Here is a 20,442-nt window from a genome sequence, read left to right on the forward strand (position 1 = left end):
TCTTGGGGGCGCGCTGAGGGCCGCTCACCCAGGACGCCGGCCGCGCTTCTGCCCCAGGACCTTCTCTCCCGCCGTGGCCTCTGCTTCCGCAGCGGGCAGCGATGCCACTGCCACGGCAGTGGTAGACTCCCTCGGACCGAGGTGAGGACCCAACTGCAGGCCCTTTTGCCCCTTCTACACCCCAACCACCCAAGTTGTTTTTCAGACACGGGAAGGAACCCCCGCTCCTGAGCGGGGACCCGGGGAGGTCAGCAGCAGGGGTGGGAAGTCACCAGCAAGTGACAAGGGCCAGCCTGAGCTGCAGTAGCCACGGAGCTCCTTCCGGAGGGGACCGGAGGCCAGCTTCTCAGGGCTGCATTTCCAACTGGAGTCACCTGCGTCTCGGGCCCCAGGGCCGTCACCCTGCACATCCCGCTCCTGATGTGAGGGCGGCGGGGCTGCATCCTCCGCTGTACCAAAGGGAGCCGCAGGACGGCCCAGGCTTGGCGGTCGGAGCCTGTTCTGGGCAGTAATTAGAGGCTGCCTATAGCTGTTTCCTCCTCAGCCTCCAAGTGCACAGGCCGGGTGCATTTCTGGGCAGCAGATTAGTAACAGCAATCTGTGCCATTATTGACTCCGGGGCCCGCAGACTGATGTGCTCATCGTGCATTTCCTTGAACTTCTTGGAGGATTGCCCGTCAAACCAGGTGCCCGGATGAGCTGTGCCTGCGCCTAGCCCCGCTGAAATGTTCTGCACCAAGCAAGGGAAATGACAGCTTTGGAAGGGATTAGAGCAAGCGATTTGCTGCTGGACTATTTCGAAAAGATCTGGAACACCTATGATTCAGCAAATGGAGAATAACTAAAAGAAATAAAAAAATCATTCCGTTGCCAGGCGATGTGTTCCATAAAAGTAAACACTATGGAAACCCACTTCCCACAGGGTGCCTGCAGGTAATAAAGGCCTGGTGCGTTCGCTTCCGCTCCAGAGTGCACGGCTTCTGTACTGCAGGGCAGCCTGCGACTTCCCTCTGCTCCTGGCTGGGTGGATTAGAGAGGCAGGGTTTAATGGGACACTCGATGAAGCCTGGAGAGCCGCCTTCTCCCAGCTTGATTTGGACAAATGGGAACAATGCAGCCCTCTCCGTCCCTGGGAGAAAACCCACTTCGCAGCCAGGTCTGCTCCCAGAAAGGGAACCAGGCAACCCACAAAGGTCCCTGCCAGGGAGAGCACATTCCTGTCACCTTCTGCGCCACCCGGCCAGACCCTGTTGTGGCTGTGTCTAGACGACCCTCAAAGCCTCGTGTGCTCTTGGGGGGCTTTTCAGAGGTGGCTGAATCTAGGCTGTGTGATGCTGGGGTGATGGGTGTGCGGCCTGGATGGAGCATAAGGGGCAGAAAGAGGGCTGGGGTCCTTACTTGCTGCATCACTACTTACTGCCTTCTTTGCTGCCCTCTGCCCAGCATGAACTCTGCAATGCCCCTCTGCCATGAAGTCAGCCAGCTATGGTCTGAGCCTCTACAAACCGCGAGCTACAGTAAACCTTTCCTCTAACCTTGGGCGTCGGGTATTTTGTCTCAGCAATAAGAAAAGTAAGACAGACCCCCTCTACCGCTTCCTTTATTGGTGCTGCCGGCTGGGTGAGCACGTGCTGGGGCCGGGGCTGGGGGGCAGTGGTCTGGCGCCTGGTGCCCGCAGGGCGAGAGGGTCGATCTGCTGAGTGGCTGGGCTGGCGTCCCCTGTCCCCAGTTCCTCGCCGTTTTCCTCCTTCTGGATGCTCTGCTGCTCTGGACACTCAAAGTGGACACAGTGGAACACCTGGGAGCGGGAAGGAGAAGATGGGTGAGCGACAGGCCAGCCTGGGACTGGCAGAGCTGCCCGGAGCCACACAGAAGTTGGGGACCCCCCCACTGTCCACCCCACTCCCACACCTCTGGCAGTAGCCAGAAGGTTGTAAACATGCTTTGAACGGTCAGGTGCCACAGCACGGCTTCCTAGTGTTCTCACGCGATGGCTCTGTTGGGTGACTTTGGTCCCATGGCCCTTTCTGTCTTAATCAGTTAACTTCAAGTTCAAAGAAGGTGGGCTGTGGTAATGAGCTGCGCTCAAAGCCACTAAACTGTATGCTTCCCGTGGGTGAACGGGATGGGATGGGAACTCCATGGCAATACGCTGTTTTGGGAAGCAGCCAGCAGGGTGGGACCCCAGGAAGGACCCTTGGTGACCCCAACTCCGCCCTGAGGCACAATTTCCCCTCACCCTGCTGGGGCCGGGCATAGAGCTGTGTCCTGACCTCCACCTTACTAGGTGGACCAGTCTGGGCCAAACATCTTCACCCCAAGAGGCTGGCCACCTGCCTGAGGGGAGTGCCACCCTCCAGAGCCAGGAAAAGCTCGTCTACCTGCCAGGCAGTGCCACTGGAAGAGTCAGCGCTGTGCCAGCTGCCTACAGAAGGGCACAGCGCTGGGCTCAGCACTCAGCACACGGCCTGTGGGAGCACAGAGCAGGGAGGCGGCCACCCTCTCGTAGGAAGGTGGACAGGTGACAGGCGGGGGCGGCAGCCGCCTGGGGTATCTTGGGACCCACAGGGGACCCTGACCTGAGTCAGACCTCTTAATTCAGAACACGGAAGTGACATGGGATTGACACAAAGTTTTTACATGTACCTGGAATTTTTCTAGAACTGCAAAAACATTTTCAAGATTCACTGGCTAAAATCTCAGGGATAAAACTTCCATAATATCAGATTTTGCGCTTTCTGCAATAAGCTTCTTCAAATCTATTTTATCAAATCACTTCATCAAACACTCCTAATATGTCCTCATCTTCCATCTTGCGTTTACTTTCTACCTCATATTTATAAAAGTAATTGTATTTAAGCTCATGACGAAACAGTTTATCTGTGTCTCAACCTACAGTGCTCGGAGGCTTACACTTCTGTGCACACAGTGTGTGCGGGCTGAGGTTTTGCAGCGCCCGGAGAGTCCAAGCCCTGGGGAGAGGGGCAGAGAGGACGCGGGGGGTGGGTGTCCTGGGAAGAAGAGGAACACAGCAGAGCCCTCGGGGAGGCGCCTCTGAGTGCAGTCTACGCAGAGCTATGGCCCAGAGAGGTGTGAGAGAGGCACCGGGGAGGCCTGGCAGTGGTGGGGACGATGCCACTCCCAAAGCTGTCCTCGGCCCGGGTGCAAACACAGGCGGCCGGAGACACCTGGAAGGCTGGCGGGCCTGGGCTCACACACGTGACCTCAGGCCATGGAGGGACGCACGCTACTTCTCCCTGGATTTGCTCGAGGCCGAGAGTCTGTCCCGGGTGAGGCCTGGTGGGGTGCAGGGTGAGGGCACAGTGCCTGGCGTGGCAGGGCTGTGGCCGTGGGGGCTGGGGGGGTCCAGGGACCCGCTCCCTCCCAGGGGAGCTGCGCTCTGCAGCACGCACACATCCTTCTACAGAATCGAGTTCACAGAGGAGAAGATAAATGTAATATCAGCCAGGGAATTATGTTGAAAATATAAATTCTGTGCTTACCTTCCTGCATCACTATTTTTTCCACATTCCCATTTCAATTCATTTATCGACCACTGTTTCAAATTTCACACTTCAAACTCTAATATGAGGATGAACTGAGCCCATGTGTCTTCCTAGTTCGTCCTTTCCATTTGGGGCGGCAGCTGTGTTCTCTTAGAATGAGCTCATTCTCCTCCTCAAAGGTGGGCCACATGGTGAAGTCTGGCCGTGGGCGTCCTGTGACACAGCTGCCCCTCTGCTGCCCAATCCCGCCACGGCCCGAGGCCTCCTGCCTTCCCTTTCCTCCGTCCCTCCCTGCCTCTGAGTAATCTTCCTATCCCCTTTGCATGGGCCCATCTGCAGGCACGCACCTGTCCAGGGCCCATGCCAGAGACCCGAAAACCACGTGGGCCCCACTCAGGGGCCTCAGTAGCAACTGCTGACCTGCCCTTCTCCATGAGCCCCGTGTTCTGTAAGCTTCTGCAGCGGCAGGAGCAGCCCAAGCTCTGCGGAGCATTGCCATCCCACACTGGGGCGGCTCTGCCCCCTCCCTGCCCAGCACCGAGTCACCCCCTCGGCCCCCCACGCCCCCGCACTGCTGCGCACGGCCTCTCCCCTGGCACGCCCTCTCTGTCGCTAGCTCCTCGCCCCTTCCGCCCCTGCCAATTCTCTACACCCCCGCGAATTTCCAGGTCAGCTTCCCTGGCCACCCTGTGAGCCTTCTGGTGCCTCCTGCCTCTGGCTACGGCTCTGGCACACAAGGCCCCAAGTTTTATCCTCCGCTCTCCTGCTCAGGGCCTTGCCCAAGGACAAACAAATCAATAAAATCCCTGCACTGAGAAGTAAGGTCGAAAAGATCTCTGCTGGGCTTGTGCTAAAGGCTTCTCCAAGGAGAGGCCCGGCTGCTGCTGCCCAGGGTCAGGGATTCTGCTCACCACCATCTGAGAAACACCCAGGAATCGAGTGTGTAGGAGGCGCTCACTGCCCTGTCCCGCTGTCACCGCATGTCCCACTTGAACCTGCCTCCTGCCTAACTTAGGTGGTGTTAACCGCACAACTGTGTTGTGCCACTGACCAACCAACCTGTTGAAAAAAGTAACAGTGCAGCTCACAGCACTCACTGCCAACACGCCTCGCAATACCGACAGCCAACCTTCAACTAGTTGGTTGTTTCCTTACAGAGACTGCTCCCGCCTCCTCCTGGGCACCACACAGCTCCAACATGCTCTGCCACGTGATTAAGGGGAGCTGGGGAGCCCTTCACAGCCCTAGGCCACCCCGCCTGACCGAGCTCCCCTGTGGCCCAGACAGCTGCCCGACAGGAGGGACAGTGTTGCAGGCAAACTTCAGTCTGTGACCGCAAATCCCCACCGGCTTCATAAGGGGCACGACTCCCTGAGCACCTCCACCCAGCTGTGCAGGCTCTGCTGGGTTCAAAGGCAACACACAGGAAACAACTCATTTTAGGAAGTCACAATGGTGTGGTAAAGGTTTCAGGTGAAAAAGCTGTGCAGACGGGAGCCACGAGACCAGGTGTGCAGGAGCGGCTGAGCAGGCAGCAGCCTTAGAGCAAGCGGGCCAGGGAGCCCGAGGGCAGGAGAACCCAGCGGGTGACAGCGGGTGGCTTGGCTGCGAAGCGCAGAAGGCAGATGCACCTCAGTGCACCAACGCAGGGCTCCCGGGCCAGGTCCCAGAGGCTGGCAGGCACCAGTGGGCGAGCAAGCAGCCAGGGAGGCCAAGGCGGCCCAGCAGGGTGCCGGGAGCAGTGGGGAGTGAGTCAGCTGTGGGGTCCTGCGCCAAGCCCTGCCAGAGAAAGGACTGCAGGAGGCGTGGGCGTGGAGTAGGGCACGGCCCAGAGGACAGCAGCCTATTGAGAACGGATAGCTCTTAATGACCCTTATGAAACATGTTTGTGGTGACAAATTCAATGTGAAACAGTAGATGAGAAACCTTTAAATCTTGAACCCCTTGAGGAAAAACAGTTTACAATCAAGGAGAAGGAGTAATTTTTTTTGTACCTGGGCTTGGACTCAGGACCTTGTGCTTGTGAGGCAGGCAGCGGCACCACTAAGCTAAATCCCTGGCCAGAGAAGCGGTAATTTTTAAAGGGAAAAAAACCCCACAGAATTTGACAACAGACTCATAATGGAAAGAAAAGTGTCTTGGTGATGCCGGAAGGGACAGGGCAGTGATGCCATCAGCTCCCAGACTCCAGCAGAGCCACCACATCTTGCTCAAAGCGACACTCAAGGGTCCACGGGGCCTTAGGTGTCCTCAATGGCCCTGCCATCGTCAGGGCCTCTCAGGTGGGCACAGCCAGGTCAGGGCACCTGTGCAGGGCGAGTTCACTTTCCTGCAGAGAGCAAGCGGGAAGCTGGCACTGAGTCTTGGCTGGGCAGCTCCTGGGCCTGGACCTTTGCACCTGCCTTGTGAAGCCTTCTACTGCACGACCAGCACAAGTCAGGGGGTCTTTCTGCCTGGACGGGAGTCAGGGCTAGAGGGGAGGGAGGAAGACATGCGGGAAAGAAGTGGCCTGTCTGACAGAGGGGACAAAGGACAGACTTCCAGGTGGAGGTCTGGCTGCAACTCCAGCACCTCTGAACAGTGCGCCTGGCTCTGTCACCTCAGCAGATAATCAAGCCCATCAGCCTCGAGCCACACATGACCACGGTGTGAGCCGGCACCCTGACGGCGCCCAGCCAGCTGACACCACAGATGCTAACAAGCAGCACAGTGCCTGAGCTCCTTCAGACCCACAAATGGGCCTCCAGCAGGAGCTGTGCTGGGGCTGCTGCGGCCTCTCACAGAAATGCAGGAAATGCAGGAGGTGGGACAGGCTGTCACCACTACGGGAGAGTGGCCTGAAAACGTGCCCCTGCCTGTCCCACCAGTCCCCCGAACCCTCCCCAGACTGTAACACTCCTAGGGGAGGGTGTGAGCAGGCGTGGATGAGGCGTACAGGGCAGAGGCGCACTTCTGATTTATGCAAAGCCATTCCTGCAGCGGCCGCATCACTCTCCCGTCCTTCCCGGCAATCATGCGTCCCATTAGCCTGTTTGATTGCCGCGCTCACAAAGGGGCACCTTCGTGAACCATCTTCAGTGGCCTCTGGATCTGTCCCTGGAGGCGCACAGGCTAATTTGCAAGGTAGTTGTGTGTATGAATCTGACACAGCCTTCGTCACAACCCAGTCGTCCTTTTCTGTGGCTGCTGTTTATCATCACTGTGCCTCGCTCTCTGGGAGCTTAATTCCGACATGTCTGAAATAGTCTGGGGCGCTCTTTGCTCTGTGGACCCTGGACAGGATTACACAAGAGCCCCAGCCCTTTCCTGGCCGTCAGGCTGATTCCTCTGCTGGCTGCTGTCTGCTGCCTTTCATTAGTGGGACTCCGCAAGCACTGTTTGCCTGACACATCTTCAAAGTTTGTAGACGCACATGCCCCTGATAATTTTCCCAAGCTGGCCTGAGGGTGCACCAGGAACTGTTGCAGAAGTTGGGAAAATTCAATACATGTTGATCAATGATTCTACTGTGCTTTCCTGGTTTCTCCTGAGTAATTTCCACAGATCACTCTCGTGCCAACCAATACAAATACGATTTCTAATCCAAGCTTCCAACTAAAACCTACAAGGTGATGTATCTTGATAAAATAGATGCCCACCCCTGGATGGCTGCCGGTAAGAAAGACACAAGGCCACAGCTCTGATGTCCCCCGAAGATTTTCCCTTCCGCAGGCCGGGGTGACATCACCCAGTGCTCAGCCCAGTAACCAGCGCCCTGACGGCAGCCACCGACCTCTCCTGCTCCTCTCAGAGCAGTGAACAGTCCAAGTACAGACAGCAGTTTTATTTTGGTCCCTTTAAAAAGGAAGACTTAAGTACTTCTACCACAACATTCCTTTTTATAAGCCTTGATTTTATCTGTACATCTGAACAGCCCAACACACTGTTAAGAAACCATTTCACAGGGAGACATTTCCAAACTGGAGCTACAACTTTTCCGTGTAGCTCGGGGTGATGGGATAGCCAGACATTTTATCCCTAGTGGGAGTGGAAGTCTGTTCCCTGTTTCTGGGTAACAGTGCTCATCTACGGCAACACTTTTTGAACCTCACTTTCCCCACACCCACAGAAAGCTGGCTGACAGGTTCTGGAAGAGCGGGCCTGGCTCCAAGCAGCCCTGGCACGCCTGGCTGCCATTATCTCTGTGTGTGCACAATCCAGGGCTCCAGGGAGTCACTCTTGTCTCAGTCTGGCCACAAAATGATAGAGGTATTTCTTAGTTATTAAAAAAATAGTAATAAAACACTGCAAAACAAAAAAGGGAAGTGCTCTGCTCCCAGGTTTCCAGGCTGGCAGAAGGCCCCACCTGCAGATTCGGCCTCAGTGATGAGGCACTGAGAATGCCTGGCTGCGGCCACTCCCCACCGCGCCGGCTGGTAGTCAGTCGAGCTGCTACTTTGGGCCTCAGTCCCACCTGCTGGACGAGTGAGCGGGGACAGGTGAGGACCTGACATCCTCATGAGCCAAGCGTCTCCATCAGTCCCTTGGTGTAGTGGCTCTCGGGTACCTGCATTCCCATGCACATGGCCCTTTCCTCAGGTGGCTGAGGATGCAGAATTCTTGCTGCTCTAACACAACGGTAGGATTGTGCGGTGTCTGAAATCATGACACGAGCTCAATGTTGTGTCACTTTTCTGCTTTTTCAAATAAAATCTTTCATAAAGATGCCCCTGCAAAGGTCTTGCATGTCTAGCATGCAAGAAGCTCTATATTCAGTTGCCAGTGCTACAAGTCTCTTTTCATAATTATGCAACAAGTGAAATACTTTCCTATCTCCCTAGGAAGGCACCTTTGAGATCTATCTCCTTCTAAAAGACAGGGAGGTAAAGTGAGGCAGGACAGTAAAGCGACCTGGGGTCGCCAGCTGGTGAGAAGGTGGGTAAGAGGCCCCTCCTTTCTACTCTGCCTTGGCCCAGCTCCCTCCCCGCCTGCAGCAGCCGTTTCTCAAAGCTCCTTCTAGATCCTTCCACTTTTCTTCTCCAGTCAGCTTTTCTGGGGCCCGCCCTGGCCTTGACGGTCTTCTGCATGTGTAACCCTCCCATCCACGGTCTCTCTGGATCACTCACCTTCCACTGCACCTCCCGGCCCTACATTTTCCCGCAGCTGAAAGCTCTAGACTTTCCCATGCCCGGCTGGTCCCTCCCTTTGCTCTGCTCCCTCTCTGGATGTCCTCAGTGAGCCCCAGGAGCCAGTTTCACTGAGAATTCAGTGAATTCAAGCTCTGGCCTGCTCCGACTTCTAGAGAGGCAACTGTGTGCCACGCTCTGGGACCCAAAGGTGCCAGAGCCCTGTGCTTCGCACTATTACGCCAACTCCTAGGGGTCCTCTACCCAGGGCCGTGTCCTCGTGCCTGGCCCCTGCTGACCCGGTGCCACACCCTCTCTGTTCCAGCACCTTGGCCACCCAGGGCATCGACTTTGCCTTTCAGAACCTGGCTGTGCTGGGCTACTTCTGTCCGGAGCAGGTCCTGTTGCGCGCATCCCTTTCCAGTGGGACGCGAAATCCAGGAAGGGCCAGGTTCTCTGCGGGGCAGCCAGAGTCTGAAAGCCATCACAGCCTCTCCCTACAGACCAGGGACTCTGCAGGGTGTCGCTTGCTTTTCTGTCTGCTCCAAGCCTCTCTGTGGCTCTGCCGCTGCTGTGGCCGCCTCATCCCTGCTGCCGCTCCGCTGGGGATTCTGCCTTGGGAGCCACCATGCACCGATCTGGACTCCTCATCGGCCTACACAGATGACCCTGGTGGAAGTCCCCGGGGAGCCAGGGAGGGGCGGCCAGGCCTAGGAGGAGGTCTGGGAAATAATTATCACCAGGCCAGGAAGGAGCATTCATTTAGCGTTTTCAGAGTCTGCTTCCTGATTTGGGTTTTTTTTTTTTTTTTCCACTAGAGCCACATGTTGCTATGGGAACTAGGATGGCACTGGGAGCCCAGAGCCACTCACTGGCCTGACAGAAGCCTGTAAATAAATTCTGCCTCACTCCAGGCTCTGAGCTGAGTGGTCCTGGAGGCAGCTCAAGTGGCCACTTGCAGACTTGCTGTCCTGCTGGTGCCGGCTCTCGCGGACCCTCCCACACAATGCTGCAGGCCCATTTCTATTCGCAGCACGGCAGGCGGGCGGGCATGCAGCGTGACCTGCAGCCCCAGCCCCTAACACTGCCCTCAACACGACCTCACTATGTCTACCAATCCCCAGGGCCAGGGTCTCGATCCACCCTCCTCAGGGCGTCACCACCACTTCTGTCCCTGCCATCCAGGCAGCCAGCATTTGAGGTGTCTCGCAGAGTTAAGGTGCTCTTCATGGGGTCTATGTCTGTCAGCCAGGAAGGTTGCTGTAGTCCTGGTAAGGAAGGGCCCTGCCTCAGTTTCTCCCCTAGATCTATTGAGGGCAGGGCACAAAGTGAGCCCACTTGTCAACATCTGACTCAGTCAATCAGGCCAGGGCAGCACGAGGCTCATTTCTGCACCTTAAGATCAACTAGGCTTTTCTGGATGTTACAAGCCAGCCTGCCTGGGTTCAAATCCTGGCTGTGCTGCTCAGTGGCAGATGACCCTGTACACATTGGTCAGCATTTCTTAATACTTTCTTTTGCTTAAAACCAAACCTTGTACTGTTAAAACTATACACTAAAAGACAAGAGACAGAATAATCACTCAGGGAACAGCACAGAGACACACCCCGGTCCAGAAGCAGAGGCCCTCCACGAGCGTCAGCCAAACCTCCGCACGCAGAGGAAACCATGATTCCAGCTGAAACAACCTTTGCCCCTCACCTCTCCCCTTAGCAGCTTTAGCTCCTGTGCAGGCTCCCCCATTTCTGAGCTCACCACGAGTAACCCCAGTGTCCTTCAGCTCGCTCTGAGGTCGTCCACGTGGACAGCGGTCCCTGTGGGATGCTGTCTGCCCCCTCTTCTGGGGCAGGCGACCCGGGTGCCCGAGGTCTGCCACGGGCAGTGCTGGGGGTACAGCGTGGGTCACACCCCGACCAGGGGCTCTTCTGAGCATGGCACAGCTGGACATGCTCGCTCACTGTGAGACACGGCACACACGCCCGGCTCCGCCACACACACACCAGAGGCACTGGAAGACAGCTCCACACTGCCACCCTCCAAACATGGGCGACAGTAGTCTCCACACACGATGAGAACCAAGGGCTGGGAAGGGGACCCAGCCCAGGCAGCACGCAGATAACACTGGCCCCTGTCACCGTCCCTGAGCACCACTGTTTTCATAGCAAGGCTCCTAGCTGAGGAGCTGCTTAATGTTGGGGGTGCGTGCTTTTCCATTTACACAAGTTTCTGGGCTGGGGAAACCATCACCGCGACTGTGGAAACTGTCGGGGCGCTGTGTTCTCTCTGTAATTCAAAGTCCCTTTTCCTTTCTTCCTCTATTTGACCACTGGAGAAGGACAGGGCTTCATTCGTTCGGCTCACAGGTCTCTATGCTATCTGTGCCGGACAACACGGTGGGCTGAAGGTACAGAGACACGTGTGACTCGACTTCTTGCCTGCCACATAAATTCCATAAGCACAGCAGAACCCCAGGCTGCCTCCAGCTGACGACACCAACCTCTGTTTCTCTATGGACCTGGCAAAGCAGCATGCGAGGTCCTTGTGGGCAGGAACCCTGTCTTCCTACGCATCAGAGTTTGCCCCGCCTGCTTAATCCTCAGAGCTTCTTGGACCCTGAGCTCCCTGCCTATGAAGAAACCATTCCAAAACTTTCTCTCAAAACCATAACTTTTATCATAAAAAGACATGACTTCAACTCCTTTCAATCCCATGGACTCATTTTCACAGGCACATGGACTAGGTGTGCACCTTTGTCGCTGTGCCAAGATAATTAATCAAATGAAAAGGAAGGGGCTGATGAGATCCTAAACACCTGGCAGAACCAGCAGGGCTCTGCAGCGGGTTCAGGGGTTGAAAGCTGAGTCCTCTGTTCACCCAGGAGAGGCTCAGACCAGGGGCCTCTCCCCACCGTCAACAGGGCATGTGGACAAACACAAGCTTACCGAGTTGGCTACAGAGACCACAGAGGGGCTAAGGATGGAGCCAAGGGGCAGAATCAGAGGAACGAGAACACGTGCAGGGAGGGCAGGCAGACATGGGTCTGCCACCGAGGGGGAGGGTGAAGGGCTGGGGAGCTTGAAGGGTAAAGGAGGAGCAGCCACCCAGGGCCAGGAGGGAGCCGGAGGGCGGGTGGGCCATGAAGGAGTGTGTCTAAGGAGGGGAGGTGAGCGACAAGGGCAGCGCAAGGACAAGAAGCAGGAGGTCACAGGAGGAAATGGAGGAGCGTGTAGGACTCCTGTAGGCACTAGGGGAGTTTACTGATAGAAGTCATAAGTGCAAGCTAGAAAAATCAAACAAATTTATTGCTGCAGTGCTCACAGAAGATGAGAGACAGGTGCCAGCAGCAGACACACAACTCCCAGGAGAGGGCCGGTGCCACAGGACCCAGAAGCGTGGCCAAACAGGTGATCACGAAATCTGAGCCAAGCCTCCAGGGCAAGGAAGAGGGCATCACCACCAGGTACCAGGCGACCCAAGAGGCCATGTGGGCCGGCGTCCCAACCTGACATGGCTCGCGAGTGAGCCCTCTGCTCCCCCAACAGCAGCCAGACGTCTGGAGGTCAGTGCAGTGTGCAGCTCGGCACACCATCCAGGGTGCTTTCCAGCTTTTGCCGAAACAGTCGGACACCATGTCCTCTGCACACATGCGCGCCCACACCCTGCCCGGCCCGGCCCAGCTCTCAGGCTGCAGCAGCACAGCAGAAGCAGGCCATCCTGGGTGGCAGGGCTGTGTTTCTCTTCCTCCACAAACACAATCAGCCTCACCTTCCTGTGCTAAAACCCAATTCCATCCACACTCTGGAATTAGCACAATCTCTGGGTTTAATGAGTCCTAGCTCCTGTTAAAACCAAGCCCACTGCTCAGGACTGCATGTCTACGACCTCTGATGCAGGACTGAAGCCCTCTGGCCGCCGTCACCTGCACTGATTTAGTCCATGTGAGCACAGACGGGCTCCTTTCTCTGTGGCTGAGCCAAGTTCCCGCCAGTGGTGTCTGCAGGCTGAGCAAGGCAGTCACTGCCCGGCCAGCGGGGACAGACCTGGGCCACCCTCCCCAGTGGGAAAGAGGTGGGGGCCCTAACCCTATTTCTTGGCTCCCAAGGGACTAGAGATCAGGATTGTGCTGCATGCTCATCCCCAGCCGTGCCCCAGGCCAGGCTACACCTTCTCTGCCCTGAGGGTGCTGCAGTTTATGGATCTTGTCTAAGGCCCTGATCATGGTTTATTTTATGATTTAAGATGTTTGGCAGCTGGTAACAACATGGTGGGGCTTTATTTTCCTCACCAATAACTGATCCGGTAAGGCAGCTAACCAGTTACGCATTGGCCAAATGAAGCAGGTCCCAGTTAACTAGTGACCATCGGGCCAGGCCATGCAAACTGGAGGCCTGGTCTCCACCCCAGGGGCTGGGGCCGGCACACAGTCTCTGCGGAAATGCCACAGAAGGGACATCTTCACTGCCAACCTCACAGCTCTTCAATGGGGAGCCACTCTTCAACCAAAATAGCCGTGAGGTCAAATGCAAGGCTCTTTTCCCTTCCTTAGGCCACAGAGGGGTGGGGCTGAGGGTCAGTCTGGAAGAGATGCTGACCAGACTCTCAGGTGGCATCTCAGGACTGTTTCAGCTTGAGAATCCTTTCTGTTGTAATGCATAATTTCAGAGCTCCAGTTAGATGTTAAAGCAAAAGACTAATTTTTGTTCTGGGGGCAAGCACTGTATTAGAAATAAGGACTTCAAATAAAAAATATTTTACTACTTATAAAGATAAATTTAAACTTTTTTCAGTATTAGTAAGTACCATATACTCAATTAACATAGTAGAAGTGGTAATAAAAACTAGAATTTATTGGCAAAATTTTTAAATTATGGGTTGAGATCAAATATATATTAAAATACAGATTCAAATTTACTTTTGTTGTATGTATGAATACACAAAAAGAAAAAAATGTGATCTTTATAACCCGATGTTTAGAATTCTTGGATTTTGTTTTAAAACATCACTTTGTTTACTTTTACAATGTTCAGGTTTGTTCTGAAATGAAGAGGTAAGACAAGAAGTTCACATTTTTATTTATGAGCTTCTCTACAAGAAACACACTGTGGGTGTGAATCATTTTTAGTCTAAATAAATAAAAAGGCAAAATGGATCTAAATTATCACAATATTTTCACTTTTTTAAGTGTCTTTTTGAAGTACAGACACACCCTGATGTGCTCTGGGAAAATTCCAATTCCACGGACACAGCACACGAGTGGGAGGCGAGCTCCATAACATGAGGGGCAGGCAGGAGATGGAAACAAAGCAGCCACCAAACAAGCTTTCTCCTTTTTTCCACAGCCTCATTCTTTTATTTGCTATTTACCCTTGTGCCACCTCGGGATGGGGACATCCTCACAGGCCGGCCAGCCGGGTAGTGCCCGGAACGCCGTCCCCGACCTGACCTCCAGCACCCGTGCTGTCTCCATGGGGCAGGTAGTGAGGCGCCTGCCCTCCTCAGACCTGTGTAAACCCGGGAGGCCGCCGAAGGGCGAAAGCGCACCGAGGGTAGTGTTTACGCTTCTCCTGGTTTCCCTCTTGAACTTCCACCTTACTGGCCCTGTCCCTAACGAAAGGTCTTTCAGAGAGGTACAGCATACGGGCTGGTGACAAAGGCAAGAGAGTGTGTGACACATGCCAAGTCAGCTGCTCGGCATCCACCAGACCCCACATAAACCACTGTCACCAGGACTGAGGACTCTGAGGCGAGGCCTTGGGGGTGTGGATTCCAGGGAGAGCGCAGAGGCAGTGGGTGCTGGCTTTCATCTGCCGTGAAGAGACACCCAGACACCATAACGATGGCCCTGCCGGGTGAGAGCAGGGCCTCTCCTGCACCCAGCTGTCGGGACGAGCTATTAGCAGGCAGAGACAACAGTTTCACTTAAGTCGGACTGCACTTACCAGGACATCTCTGACTAGCATGGCGCTTCTCGTGAGAAGAGGCCCTTACCTCGTTTGCTGTGTTGTGTGTTCCAACAATTCGGATGAAGGAGGCAGGCTGTCTCTCAAAAGTCACCGACTGCCAGGACCTGGGAGAGGAAATGCAGATTAGGTGGTGCCATCATCCAGTGAGGTGTGGCTCACGGAGTTGTGTGTTGTGTCCACCCAGGAGGGACCACGCCAGAGACCTGTGCGTGCAGCCAGGCCACCACCTCATGTGGGGCAGAAGGGGCACAGGAAATAGGGTCCCATCCAGAGCCCGAATCTCCTCAAAGAAGGCCCTATGTCAGTGAATGTGACTCAGGATTCTCACGAGGCTGTTTAAAACTGAGCACAAGTGTAGAAAACCTGTGCATCGTGGCAAGTGTGAGGCCAAGGTGGGAACAATGCATAAAACATATTTTCTCTTCCCTCAAACAGACCAGGGATGGGGCGGAGGGGAGAGACTGCTGGTGGGGGCAACCGCTCTGGGCAAAGGAATTTTGGAGTAGGGAGGGGCTGGCACTGGGCAGGGTGGGGCCGGGCCAGCACTGGGAGCAGGCAGCTTCTCCCCAGGCCCCCAAACTCAGCACTGGCCCATCCCTGGGTGGTCTCAGAAGCGCCTCTCTGTCCTGAAGGCCATTCCTTGTGATGAGCCCGGGCAGGACCAGCTCACTTCGAAGGCGGCGGCTGCCCCTGCTGAGGAGCGCGCACACCCACGACTGCAAACTCCAGTAATATTTTCTGTAATAAATGTGAGGGGTTCACAGTTGTTACCATCCCTCCTCCGCTCACACAGTGGAAATGCCAGCTGCTGCGAAGCTGTTTCCTGTAATTGTCTAATTACCAAGTAATGCTAGCAAAGAAAATATATGTATTTGCAGTTTGTTTTCTCCCTCTGGTTTCAGGTGTTCCATCTTCTCTCTCCCCATGAACCTCCCACTGAGATTGATTCACTGCTGCCTGGACACCAGGCCTCTTAAGGTCATTAAAAAGTCGTTACCAGCCTGTGTGCAAAGGCTGTGCCTCAGAAAGCAGTTTTCTGAAAGCAGAATCAGAAAAAAAATCAGCCTTTGTAAAAATGCCATCATTCATACATGAAGGTGATGCCCCCAGCCGTCCTGAGCTCGCACTTGTGCCGCTTCTCAGTAGGGGGTCTTCACCCTGACACCCAGCTCTCCCTGGCGGCCCGCAGATGGGACGCAGCCTGTGGCCCAGGGCGGCTGGCCAGGACTGGTGTCACTTCCCCTAACCGTCCTTCCCTCAACAGACCACAAGGGAAGCCTCGGGGGCATCAGAATCCTAAGGAAGCCACAGCATGCACTGAAGCTTGGTCCGCTGCCTACTTTGTAACCCAGCCCTCCAGGAAAGGGAAAGACAACAAAGTCCTAACAGCCAGGGACAGCTCCCGGGTTCAAGTCACAGCTGCACAGAAAGGCTTGGGGTGGACGGAGGCCGGAGTAGAAAATGAAGTTCCTGCTCCTAACTTCCTGGCCCTGTGCCTGTCAGACCTCTGGTGATTCTGGACTGAAGGTCAGGCTCCCCACAAGGAAGCCAGGGGCCGGGGTCACGCCACAGGCCGCCCCATTCCTTCCAAGGCAGTACTGGAGGGAGGCTGGGCCAACCGGCCTCTGCCACTCGCTCCCTTGCTGCCCGCCTCTCCACTCTCCCCTGGACCAGGTTCCTCCACAGCCGAAGGGCTCTGGGCAGGGTAGCAGCCTGAGCGGGAGGGAACATCGGTGAAGTAATAAGATCAGAAGGTCTCAATTTAATACCAATCCTCCATTATACTGCGTTAATATCTAATCACATTAGAGTTCATTTGCACTAACACAGCCTGAGAGTTGAATATATGATCTCATTTTCAGTAGAACTAGATACTAATCCTAACAGCCAAGTATCAGTAGGAACGGAAGCTGGCTAAGATGAGGTACCGAGCATCTCTCTCCCAACACCCAGATTCCATTTCCCCCAACTTCTTCAAAATGACATTCCTTCCCTTTGCCTTTCTCTCCCCATCTCCCTCACTTCCTCCCTTTCTTGGAGTTGGATTTTCCCCATGTTACCCAAGTTGGTCTCAAAAGGCTGGGTCAAGAATCCCCATCTCAGCCTCCTGAGTGGTGGGACTATAGGTGCACACCCGTGGCCAGCAAAGTGACTGTGAACGCTGCCCAATGCGGCAGCAACTCTAGACCGAGCCACATCGCTAATCCTATGTGACCTCAAAGCTCAAGGTCTCCACCGAGATTTCACAGGCCAGAAAACCAGCGCCACTCAGCCTGTGGGGAAGCCCACGGCCACTCCTAGGGCACTTTATTGACAGCTGCATCAAGAGGCCAAGTGCCAAGCACTCACCCCTCTTGTTGGGCAGCAAAACCGCCAGGAAGGGCAGTGGGCCGCGGGGGTGTGGCAGCCCACCCAGCTCACAGCCTGGAGGAAAAGGATCTGGACAGGAGCAACAGGGCTCACAAACTCATGTGGTCTTATCCTTGAGAGTCTCCTGTAAACCAAGCAGCTCCAACCTGGACTGAGGTCCAATCCGGTACTCTGCCTCTGCGGTGGACAAACCCGACCCTTCCCTCTGGGGCTGATGCTCTGGCCCCAGCCATGCCCCACTGTCAACCTGTGTGCTCAGAGGGAGGCGTCTCGGGAGAGGCTGCCACATGGTGATGTAGATTTGGCTTTGGACAGGAGAATTTTGAGGATCATTTACTCTCTTTTGTACACTTCCAAATGTCTGAATTTGGTAGCGTGCACAACATACACGTTAAAAACACGCACCCATCCCACCTCTTGCCAGAGGCGTCAACTGAGATCGGGAGACGTGAAGCTGGTGAAAGCTCAGCACTGTCCTGTGTCTCGCGGAGAGGACAGCGGGGCAACACTCTTGGGTGTGCTGGGGACAGAATGACACAGCATGCCAGCCTGGGCCCTGGAGCCAAGCCGTCTGGGTTTGAATCTCAGTTTTAACACTTTTGTGACCTAGGCAAGTTACTCAACCTCTCTGGGCCTTAGTCTTCTCATCCATAAAACGGAATGATAGAAACAATCGCCTGAGATGTTTTTGTAAAGTCTGAGCACCTTGACAAACGTGAAACAGTGTTGCATATACTAAATGCTATAAAAAGTATGATGAACCTGGATGGAAGTCTGTGAATCATCAGGCTCGACAGTGTAGGACTGACAGGCCACTCAAGATGACTCCCAATCAGCACCCTTTCTTTGCAGCGGGCAGGCAGACAGGAAGTTAGGCACTGAGGGATTAAGCAAACATGCTGAATACATTCTTGAGTTTGGCAGCTGCTGGTTATTATGGGGGATCCATGCAAGATACAGTGCTTACTCTTAAGAGGTTTATGATCTCACCAGGGAGAACAACTATCCTTCTAACTTGTCAGCAAACCACGCACAAAGTACAGGACAAGTGGTCCCAACTCACAGACTGGCGGCGTTCCAGAACGTCCCTCGTTACTGGCTGTGATAATGGGTAGAAATAATTTTTTCCCAAGAACTAAAGCTATAAATTTTGATGGGGTTCCCTGGCCCACTCACAAAATTCAATTTAATTCATAATGAGGTTGAAACATAAAGTTTAAAAAGGGGGAAAAAATGATGTGTTGCCGTAGTAGTGATTAAACAAATCAGAAAAACAAGGGATTTAAAACAATCTTTCTAAAGCTGCTGCATGAGGAATGTGGATTAAATACTGGGGTGCTTATAAAATCGGGGGATGGCGTGGAGCAGCGTCGGTGGCCTGCTAACACAGAGTGAGAAAGTGGCCACGTCTGCCTGCTGAGGGCCTCTCTGTCTTAGGCCCTTGAATGGTGTTCAAAGGGCTTCCCAGTCACAACCTGCCTCGCTCGCTTCCTGACGAGAGCTGCTGGGTAGATGCACAGCCAACCTGAGTCCCGTTTCAGAGGTGAGGACACTGAGGCAGAAGAAGCCAGTAAAATGTATAGCATCCTAGGGCTGCCCAGTGTGAAGTCAACAACAGATACCGGATTTAATACCACCAGCTCCTGCTCTTTCCACCAAAGTGACCAAAGGGGCACTGACCTCCCACCGTCCCCTGGGTCGTACTTTCCTGGGCCCCAGAGTATTACTGGCACTTTCTTTATATGTCCGAGTCATGAGTAGAAACCACAGTGGCCACAGGACGGGATCAAGCTGACCCGAGCAAGTGACCGTCCTGTAAAATCTCACTTCCTGTGTGGATCGGGAGGTCACAGTGCAGCACTATCACTACGGGCTGAAGGGTTCACCGAGAACACAGGAGTGTGGCTGTGGTAAAGGCTATTACTGTATCTGTGTGCTTCCTCTTTTGTCCATTCTTTCAGGCCTTCAGGCAGTGCCGTGTAAGCCTTGCGCAAGCCAGATGAGGGATCCACCGACACCGAGCTGAGCCGCACCCCAGAGCCAAGGAGTGTGGCCTCTTCCCACCTGTGTCGACCTGGACAGGGAGGCGGCAGGCACCCTCCGGAGAGCGCATTCCAGGGACTGACCCACACAAGCCTGCCGCGCGGCATGCTCACAATGCGGGACAGCACACAGGAGGCCGTGAGACGCACGCTCTCATTACATATTTTTAAATGTTCTTGAAGTATATGTGCTAAGTTCTTGACAGTGGCTGTCTCAGAGGAGAGGGCAAGGAAAAGGATTGCAGATGGGAACAAAGGAAACTTCAACATTAACTGGCATGTTGCATTTCTTTGATTAGAATAAAAGACTTGAAGTGTATGTGAAAAATATTAACCATGGTTAATTCTGGGGGATGAGACTACGAGTGAAAATTATATTACTGTTTGTTCTTTATATATTTTAAACAGTTCCTGAGATACATAAGAAAGAGAAAAGAGAAGAAAGGCATCAAAGCAGTGTCTGTGTTTATGTAAGAAAGAACTTGCCGGAGGTGGAATGAACTGAACTGCGAATTTAAAATTCGGGAGCAGCAGAGCCAGTCCTATGGCAGGGCTGCGGATCTGCCAGGTGGCACCGCTGGCTTGGACAGCTGCATCTTTGTCTGGAGGAAGCAGAGTTGGGAGAGCCACGGGTGGGAGGACAAGCCCTTGCCATCTGGTGGGCGGGACTCACGGGAGGGGCCCTGGCTGACAGGGACATGGAGCTGATGGGAGAAAGGAAGATGGCAGAGCCAGGCTGAGGACAGGTCTGTACCCCGAGCCATGTCCTGCCTTCTGTGGAGCCAGTGCTGGGCTGCTGGCCTTCTCAGACTGAAATATTATAGGAATCTACCGGGTACGCTAGAAGAGAAAGCAAATGCGAGACCCTTGTGCAGCAGACCCATGGAACCTGGGCAGGTGGAGAACTGGAAATACTTATCCAGGGCCAGGCTGCTGTTAAATATGGCCAGATGAATCCACGGTTCAATCTTTGCTCCCTCTACTAAAAGGGTCACGAAGAACTTTAATATATGTTTCATATAAAATATGTATTATCCCCCCTACCCACACTCCCACAAAGCAAAGAGGACAGGTGACAGAATGTGATGTCTCTGCATCCACACCACACAAGGAGCAAGCAGACTCACACTGCCAAGCCCTGGAAAGACCCATGTCCTGGAGTCAGCAGCCACCTCTGGAGGGAGGGGCTGTGTGCAGGGCTGAACCAGCAGGACTGCTGAGAGCAGGCAAGACGAACAAGTGCAGGCCTCGAATTCCCTCCCCTCCTCCCAGCACACTGGGGACCAGTTCTCCACATTGGCAGGAAACATACTTTATTCTGGAGACCCTGAAAAGAGGCGGGTCTGGACTCTGGGAACAGGGCACAGCAGAGGAGGGACCCTGGGGCGCTGAGCAGAGCAGGCATAAGAAGTACAGGCCCACAGTGGTGAGACTCCCAGGCCCCTTTCTTCCCATG

General features: G+C 54.4%; 1 protein-coding gene across 3 annotated transcripts in view; it reads right to left on the reverse strand.

The window, feature by feature from the left end:
- Positions 1-21: 21 nt before the first annotated feature.
- Btbd9 (BTB domain containing 9) overlaps positions 22-20,442 on the reverse strand; it is a 389,852-nt gene continuing 369,431 nt past the window's right edge. For all 3 annotated transcript variants that reach the window (XM_010638852.3, XM_010638853.3, XM_010638854.3), the window contains 2 exons: positions 14,600-14,678; positions 22-1,798 (listed from right to left, as the gene is read on the reverse strand). In XM_010638852.3, coding sequence (XP_010637154.1) covers positions 1,601-1,798; positions 14,600-14,678 — 277 coding nt within the window. In that variant the 3' untranslated portion in view covers positions 22-1,600. The remainder of the gene's footprint in view (positions 1,799-14,599; positions 14,679-20,442) is intronic.

Source organism: Fukomys damarensis, unplaced genomic scaffold (genome assembly GCF_012274545.1).
Source record: "Fukomys damarensis isolate Sample0158 unplaced genomic scaffold, DMR_v1.0_HiC HiC_scaffold_20, whole genome shotgun sequence".
In the NCBI taxonomy this organism is placed as follows: domain Eukaryota; kingdom Metazoa; phylum Chordata; class Mammalia; order Rodentia; family Bathyergidae; genus Fukomys; species Fukomys damarensis.